This window comes from Anneissia japonica, unplaced genomic scaffold, assembly GCF_011630105.1.
Source record: "Anneissia japonica isolate Jap-2015-1 unplaced genomic scaffold, ASM1163010v1 scaffold287758_len931624_cov196, whole genome shotgun sequence".
Taxonomy (NCBI): Eukaryota; Metazoa; Echinodermata; class Crinoidea; order Comatulida; family Comatulidae; genus Anneissia; species Anneissia japonica.
The window spans coordinates 384411-393695 of NW_022722245.1; the positions used below are offsets into that span (position 1 = coordinate 384411).

The 9285-nt window shown below is 33.8% G+C and overlaps 1 protein-coding gene across 1 annotated transcript in view; it reads left to right on the plus strand.

Moving 5' to 3' along the window:
- LOC117111788 (motile sperm domain-containing protein 2-like) overlaps positions 1-9065 on the plus strand; it is a 42754-nt gene extending 33689 nt beyond the window's left edge. Inside the window, exons 13-16 of the mRNA XM_033254780.1 lie at positions 1952-2048; positions 2522-2651; positions 5117-5216; positions 6928-9065. Of these exons, the coding sequence (XP_033110671.1) occupies positions 1952-2048; positions 2522-2651; positions 5117-5216; positions 6928-7128 (528 nt within the window). The 3' untranslated portion in view covers positions 7129-9065. The remainder of the gene's footprint in view (positions 1-1951; positions 2049-2521; positions 2652-5116; positions 5217-6927) is intronic.
- The last annotated feature ends 220 nt before the right edge of the window (positions 9066-9285 follow it).

Below are 9285 nucleotides of genomic sequence, written 5' to 3' on the forward strand. Positions count from 1 at the left end.
CCCAAGACCCCTGTTACTGGCCTGCTTATAAGTGGGGCCCCCCCACTTTGAAAAACGTTCCGCCGGCCCTGATTTGGCAAACTGGAACAAAGTGAAATCTCCTCCACTCAGTGGAGTATTCCAGTCGTGCTTGCAATTTAATGCAAATACAGACTAATACATGCAATACCACATCATAGTACTAGGTACCCAAGGTAAAGCGTCTGTCCCAAGGACCCAAGCAAAATTCACAGCACAGGTTTGACCCTCTAACCTCAAGAATGAGAGGCCAAAGCGCAACGGCTACACCTATTGCTTTACATAAATTTATCATTCTGTGATTGATTGTTAAGCATGACATGATGGATGAGATGTTTCTAGAATGTTAAAAGGTGACCCTCCCCTTCAGCCAATAAACTGATAGGTCCACTTAAATAGAACATCCAACTCAATTCGGTAAGCATCAATCAATGTAAAAACTGAAAGAATGAGGTACTCTATTTAAGGATTGCATTGATTTATATGGTGAGGTCCAGCTTGTTATCTAGATGGACCCTCCATATACAGTTTACCATTAACATTTTTACATATAGGTATCTCAAAATTGTTCTGTTTTTCAATTAACACTTATACAGCCAAAGATGGTGATATCCTTGCTTTTCATGGTAGAGGGGATATGTCTGGATTTCTAGAAAATCCAATTCGGTTGGGATCACATGTTTCGCTATTTAAATGAGACCTATTCTCATATTGCATGGCAATACTAACGCAATCATCTCAGTTTCATTGTGTAAATATGCATAAAACCCAAAAGTGAGTCACTTTCATTTTACTGTTATGGGGTTATAAATTGTGTTTGGTACCAGTGTAAAGGTGAGATTTTTGTCATTTTTTAGCGTATAATACCATATGTCAATTTGATCATGTACGCATTCACACATGAAGTTAAATTCAACAAAAAGTAACAAATTGTAACGAGCCATCTCCCGAGTTATTCGTACCGAGACATAAAGCATTCACATACGTCTGTAAGGTAATGCCAAGGTCATGTAAAATTTATTCAATTTTATTCAAGGAATCATTTTTGCCCCTACTGCGATATAGGCCAAGCCTAGGCCTAGTTGAGGACCCCTGTCATAGGTGGACTGTTGAACTCACCATCACAGACAGTAAACATTTGAAGCAATCAATGCCCTTAACAACTGCTGTACTACAGGCCTAGCTTCCGACGTCTCTGTCAACTCTTGATAATACTAATAATAGTACTAACAACATCCCGACGTTTATTTATCGATAAAGGGTAATTCATCCATCGTTGAGAAAAACTAGGCCTATCTATTTTTAGTGGACCCTGCGAAACACAGTACTGTAGATTGTTGTTGTGTTGAAATTACTGCGCATGCGCAGATCCATCCATGCTACATCTCAGAAGCTTTTCCAGCCTCGCTGAGGTGTTCCGAGATTTTAAAAGGATATTACACAGAGGTTCTTTCACACGTGCCGTAAAATGTTACTTTTGGTTGCATTTGGTAAGATTTTTGTACATGTGAATCAGACTTTAGCGAGCTTTGGAAAAATTTTCAAATTCGCTAAAAAGACAGGCAGTGGTTGATACTATTTTTCAAACACATCTGGCGGTGAAAGTGTTAATAAAGATGCATTGTCCCATGAGGAATACCAAAAAAAAAAAATCATAAAAATTATTTTTCAAGAATAACTTGGTCATTTTGATGTAACATAAAAATGATCAACCTAGAACAAAAAATAACATAGTCTATTTAAAAATGTTTACCCACCATTTTACATAAAAAAATGACTTATCTAGTATAATAATCAGGGTACACATTTTTAAAATTCAGTAATTCTCAATTTATTTATTTTTTTTTTAAATTTTCAGGGATAATACATTTTCTGAATTGATGTGTCATGAATCTGACTTGTTACCTTCCAATTTGTATATACTCTACTCTAGGTCAAGACAACAAGTCCAGATATGTACAAGGTGAAGCCAAGTGCCGGCCCCATCAAACCCAACGCTAACGTCAATATCTCAGTTTATATTAGTGCAGGTGGGTGTGAAAGGCTTCTTCTATTAATTATTTTACTAATAAATATAACAATAATAGTATGTGACTTTATATATAGTTAATCTGGATGAACCAATTTAAAGTTTATGCTAACTTGCACAAGCTTTCATCTAGGAAGGTTAAATTCAAATTCAGAAGCATGTAAAACAACTATGGCACTTAATAGATCATTTACATTTTGTATATAAAATAGAATATCGTTACAGAATTGAACATCTTATTGTATCATTGTGTAGGTATGGTAATTGCGATATTTGTCACTGTGGAACTGGTTCCTTATGTAATCCCCTGTATTATGAAATGTGACTTTGCCTGTAATTTGTGCTTTGCCTGTAATTTGTGCTCTGGCATAGACTGTTGTTTATTCTAGAGAACATTTTAAAGGGCATTTATACAGAAAAAAATAAATTTGAATCACCTTACATACCATATTTACCTGTGTGATTGCAATTTAGCTCACAAACAGACAATTGCCAAAGACAAGTTTTTAGTACTGTCAACTAAGCTACATGAGGTGATCAAGACTCCTGCTGAAATGACAGAATTCTGGAAAAGAGTTGCAAAAGAAGATGCCATAGAACACAGGCAAGTTAGTTTTCATTTATTTACTGTCTGTAAAATTGGAGCAGCAGGAAATAAATATAATAATGTGGGAGCCGTTGGCACAGCGGTTGTGTTTCGGTCTCTCTCTTGGTGGGAGTTCGGAAAATTCGCTGTGAATTTCACTTGTCCTTGGGCAAGGCACTTTACCCATGGTTGTCTCTACCCAGAAGTGTACATGGGTACTTGGTAGGATGATGTGACATTGAAAAATTAGCATGACAAATTATAGATCTAGTGGCCATCAGTAATAACAAAAACATTGCCAACACCTTGCATTCCTTGGCAAAATGCGCAGTATAAAGTCATATTATTTTACTGTCTCTTATACACATCTAGATGTGTATAAGAGACAGGCATGACATGATGGATGAATAATAATCATAAATTAGGTGTTTTCTTAAACTTACTGTACCATTATTAATACTCTTACCATTAGAAAGCTTATTCATTCACTCTAGCACCAACAGACTAGAGCTGGTTGGGGATAGGCCTTACTGACCCAAGACAACATGTAGTTTTTCATTCAAGATAATTAATAATTCATTAAGCATTTTACACATAAAATGAATATAATACTAATGCTGAGGCCTCTATGCATTTCGGATAATATTATAACCCTGGTCATTGGATTAAACACATATGAAACACAAACTTAGTTTCCAGGGGAGTATTCCATGACGTTGCAGCTAGTCGGTGCATTTGGCATTCTAAATAATAATAATTTCATACTTCTACAGCGCATCCCGCATAAAGCCTCAATGCGCTTTACAAAAAGAAAAGAAAAACAAGCAGTAAATAAATTTTGACTTAAACTATGGTACTTTAAAACAGTTCTGAAAAAGCATCGACAAAGCATAAATCTACCAGGTGCCCTCTTGTACTCCTGGGCAGAGAGAATCAATTCAGATAAAGCGCCTTGCTCAAGGACACAAGCGAAAAGCAAAGCAAGGGATTAAAACCATAACCTCGAAGTTAGAAATCAAATTGTTGCTAAACCACCGCCACTATAGCTTTATGAGCTTCGGTCCACAACCCACCAGGGCTCTGCTCTTGGACCTTACCTGGGGGGGGGGCATTGTTGGCCTCCAGATCCCCGCCTTGCATCGGGGACCAGGCAGCTACATTTTCTAGGGCAGGGCCACTTCTGATCATACATGATGCGCATTATTCTTTGCTTCCTAGAATATTCCTAATCATCCGCCAAATGAATGCAAGTGATTCACCTCCTGCCAGCTTTTGTGCTCCTTTAAAATATTAATTTTGTGTAAGGTCATCTTAATCATTACTGTATCACTGTCACAAAGGCCATCATTCTCACTATTAACATATTTAAAAGATTTACACAATTGGTATCGAAATTTATTAATTTAGAATTATTAACGATAGTATGTTAACTTGATAACTTTTTATCACTTCATTTACAGTGTGGGGTATATTAAGAGCATGTAAGAATGGTGTATTTCTGCAATACTCTAAGGCAGCCTTCATTAATTTTGATTGCAAGTTCATGAATAACAGACTTTTCAGATTAATAGATTCTAAAACATAACTCAAGGTTGGAACCATAATAGAGTTTTTTGACGCATGTTACAACCATTTTTACATAACCCCCACAACATGTAGAGCATAAAATGCTATTTAACACTTGCTTATTCGTTCTTTAACATGATATTTGCCTTTAAGGTCAGAGTTGAATTTCACGCCAAGATATGTAACATCATCAGAAACATGTTAGCTCAGAGTCATATAAATGCCAAAAAGGAGCAACATCAAATGTGGTGCAGATAGTTTTACTTGGGTTAAATCTCAGCCCATGTGACCTAATGTATGTAAATATCTGAAGTGTCAGTCATCTGCCTAACAGAATAAGTTATACTTTTCATTAATGACAATACTACAGTCCAAATAATTTTCCCGTCAATTAAATCTTTATAAAAAATGTTAAAAATGAACTGTGAAGACAGGCCACCTTTTCTGGTTCCCTTTTTGATATAAAAAAATTTACTCATAATGTTTTTCCAATATTATCACACAAATCATCAATATAAACTGGAGCACTTTAGTGGTCAACATTAATAATATTAGAATATTCAATATTTTCTCGATTCCATTAACAATATTTTCCTCAAAACTATTATGAAAACTATCATCATCCCAGTGATACAATGAGCAGCAGCAACACTTAAAAATGTGAACCCAGTGACCAGGGAAAACAGAGTGTGTCATAACCCAAAGGAAAGATGCTAAAGTTGTCTCAGATGAATATCAATAACAAATAAATAAATCATTATTGTATTGTCTTTGTGTATTGGCAATATGTTGCCAGTGTGTGTGTTTATATATTAATGCAGTATCAGCCTATCATGCCCATGAAAGCAAAATCATTAAATTAAGGTTGAAAAATAAAGATTATGTGATTTAATATGTTAGATAACTTTTCTTAAAAGACTGAAATGCACTTACGTACCAACTGAAGAAGAAAGAGAGAGGATGCCTGATGATTCCAATGCTGTTCTCAGCAAACAAATAAGTCAACTCAACGAAAAGGTACATATGAACAATTTATTCTCAACTCTTCACTGCTACATGGAGATCGGATTCAACACTACTCACTAAGTAAGCGCAAGCTCAGTGCTCTAGTTATCTGGAGGTTGTGGGTTCAATTCCCACCTCAATCACTTGCTAGTTTTTTTTTGCAAGTATTTGGAAACCTAACTGAGCATTCAGTATGATAATTAGGGCGAAAACATCATTCCTATTACTGTACTGGTATATGTTACTGTAAATTTTATTATTTTATTTCACTTCACACAAATATAGTGTTCTTTTGTTTTTTATTTGACCATAACAACATAAATACAGAAAAATTTACCCCAGTATTCTTCAAACAAACTTTAGTCATAGTTCGAGCTAAAACTTAAAAATTATGTAATTTCGAATTCTTAAAACGAACTTCGACTAGCACAACAACTAAATGACGCGAACCTCAACTAAAATGATACCTCCGCAGGCCGATTCTTTTAGTCAGCCTAGGGTCAGGCTAAATTGCCAACTTGAAATATTTACCCCACTAAAAACGTGTTTTTGTAACTCACGATAAAGTGAAACGAAAAAAAAACAATTGTATACGCAGGTTTGTTAAACAAAAGTTTAAACATCAAGTTTAGCTTCCAAAAGGAGAAATTAACATGTTTTGCTAGCCACATGCGAAAGTTCCTGATTTGCATGAAATCCCTCGCGTTGCGATCATGTAGCTTTAGCATAACAACAACAAAGATGGCGTTGCCCTCGCTTGGGCTCAACTATAATAGTTCTCCAAAGAAAGCAATTTTTCAGTGACTGTTCAAATTCTCTATCGTAATGTGTTAACAACTAATTATAGTTATAGAAAATTAATTAAATGATGGTCTATTATGAATTATGAGGAAATAGGTTTTTGAACCACAGACGGCAGCTTAATATTCATTACCGGGTTACTGGATCTCTAAAATTTTGTCTGCTATTAAAGTTAGCCATTTTCATTGGTTAGTTTGATAGTCGTGGCTTGCCAGTCATTTTCAGTTGAACTAAAACTAGGACTTGATTTAATTGTAGTTAAAACTTTGACTACGTTGTTTGTGAATACAAATTGAAGTTGAAGTTGCAACTAGCACTAAATGAAGTTCTAGTTCAAAGTTTGACTAAAGTTTGTTTTAAGAATATGGGCGGTAGTAATAGATGCCAGTTACTGACTACTACAAAACAGTTGTAATGTAATGTAGTTCGATTTATATAGGGCTTTATACCAGGGTCTCAAAGCGCTGTGGACTCGAAGAATCTCGTCATGTATGAGCTACCTGGTAAACCGGTACCAGCTACTCTCATCTGTCCACAATAGGGGCTGTATGGACCAGCAGCAGGGTAACTCCCTACTCGTCTCGAAAGATGTACTAAGTGCACACGAGCCAAATTGCGTTCACTGGGCCTACGGTTTTAGTGCTTATCCGACTTGTTCCACCAGCAGAACCATAAGCGAGAGCGTGCCGTTGGAACCAGCACCAATCGCTCGGCCATTTAATTGCCGTTAGATATCAGTTCCTCCATTTTTTAGAGCTGTTCTCTACTAGAGAATTAAATCAGCCTGGCCTTCATTCCATAGAAACTCTTACTAGAGAATTAAATCAGCCTGCCCTTCATTATGTAGAAACTCTACTAGAGATTTTATTAGTGGAACTTCTCTCCAACAGAATTAAATTAGCATTTTTTTTGTTTTTTGTAGATATCCATCCTGACAGATCTTACAGCAAAACAACATGATGCAATGCAGTACAAGTTCAACATTGTCTTAGTACTACTACTTTTAGCCTTACTGGTTGCTGTGTATCTGTTTATGAGATTGTCAACGGATGGTTCAATGTTGGAAGATCATGCCTGTCCAGGTCACAACCACATGTACAGCACAAGTCCCACCACTTCTTGAGTTTACTTTAAGCTTAATCCTGTTAGGTAATATTGGTTTTCTTTGTAACTCTTTTAATGTAATTCTGTTTAGGCTATTGTATCTTATTCACATATTTTGTACTTATTGCCTTTGTAAACTTTTTTTTTTGGTATAAAACCCATAAAATCATACACTCATGCACCAGACGATGTAGCACCCAAAATACAATCTATGCTGTACCTCAACTTCACATAAAAATTGATAGATAAGCCAATCAGCAATAAAAAGGTATATAATAAAACATTAACATAATCTTAAAAAAATAAATCAGGTTATAAAACCTAATAAATGCAGAGAGAACTGAAATGAAATTAATGCCATTTGCATGGAATTCTCTTTTGATATTGATCTTATTGGAACTTGAAAAGATGTTTTTTATAAGTACAAATTATGTGATGAGTTTAAATAAATAAGTTAGATTGTTTCTGAATTGTGATAACATGCTACATTTTACATATTTCAAAATTATGCAAGTATATGATATATATATTTTTTGATTTACAATCAAATGAAAATAATATAATATGTTTAACCAATGTAAGGTGGAATTGAAAGTTTTCATGTTGAAGTTTGACATTTTTGAATAACATTAATAAGAATCAATGGTGATAATCATAATATTAATAATAATATAAATAATAATATGATGAAGATCCATCTATCCAGAATGTTAAATCATATATCCAGTGTTTAAAAATTCTGATTATATTTAATATAAATTATCATTATAATGATAACATTATTAGCAATTACAAAAATAAAATCATCACCATTATAATAATTATAATATTATTAATTATAATATAAGCATAATCATATACTGTCATAATGTTCTACTTTAGCCCTCCTTAATCATAACTGCAATTATATAAACCATCATGAATAGAGAGTTAGAATTGAATTTAGCTTATTTTATGTACAATTTAATGCATTAATGTATTCATTATGTGTTGGAAAACATTAAAGATAGGTATCTACATACCGTATACATTCTGTTTACAATTTTCACTAAATTCAATCTCTATGCTAATAATTTCAATGATGATAATGTTTGTAATCAAAATAGTTCATATATAAATTGTGTATCTATATGTCGCTTTTCATTCAGAGAACAGTTCCCTTTGAAACTAATCTTGGCCAAGTAATCTTGGCAAATTATAATCACACTAATCTGAATTGTAAAACTATTAATATTGATAAAAATTGGCACAGAAAAGAAATATTGGAAGATACCAAAAAACATCATCTTTGATGCCATAACTAATTTTGAACTTTATTTACCATAAAACATCTAATAGAAACCCTCTACTTTAATAAGAATTCCCATCATCTATTAATAGTAACTCAATTTAAAAGTTTATCTTTTGTTTTATATTGACCTATTGCCAAATGCCCTTAAAAGAATGCCTACAATACACAATTTGTTTTGAGTTTAATGAAAAAAAAATTTCAACAGTTTTACTTGTATAGTTATCCATTGTGAGGTTTTGACACAAGAAACATAGGTGGGTTAATATTTCCTAATAATAACCCAGTACTCCATAGTAAACCATATTCTGATTGTAACCACTCTAAATGCCAAACAAAGGATTACTAACTCAAGGTTTTTATTAAAAGTTTTAGGATACATTGTTAATACTGTGACTTAACTATACTAAAAAGGTTAGGGTTGGAGTGAGCCCCATCATGCAATACTGTATGACTAAACTATTTCACCAGCTATGTATACTCTTAACAATAGGGTTGTGCAATCCCTAAATTTATAATTGATTTCATGTTTGTCATGAGATATCTATTTAGGCTACATGTAAGGATATCTAGTACCCTATGTACTTTTTAAGGGGTTTTTTTTCTTGATCAAAGTAACTGTGAAATGATTGATTAAAGTAAAAATCAAATGTTGAAATATCAAAGAATGTGTTTGCATTTTGCTGCGTACTGGCATTAATACTACACACCTACCGTAATAAACAGCTAATACAGACTCATTCTATATTGCACTCAACTTGCAAAAAGTATATTAGGAAACCTGATTGTACAACAATACATGTATGACTATTATAATAGAGAATACTAATGAGACAATGTCCTTATGATTCGGTCGAGTGTAAAATGGTATTAAAAAAAATGAATTGG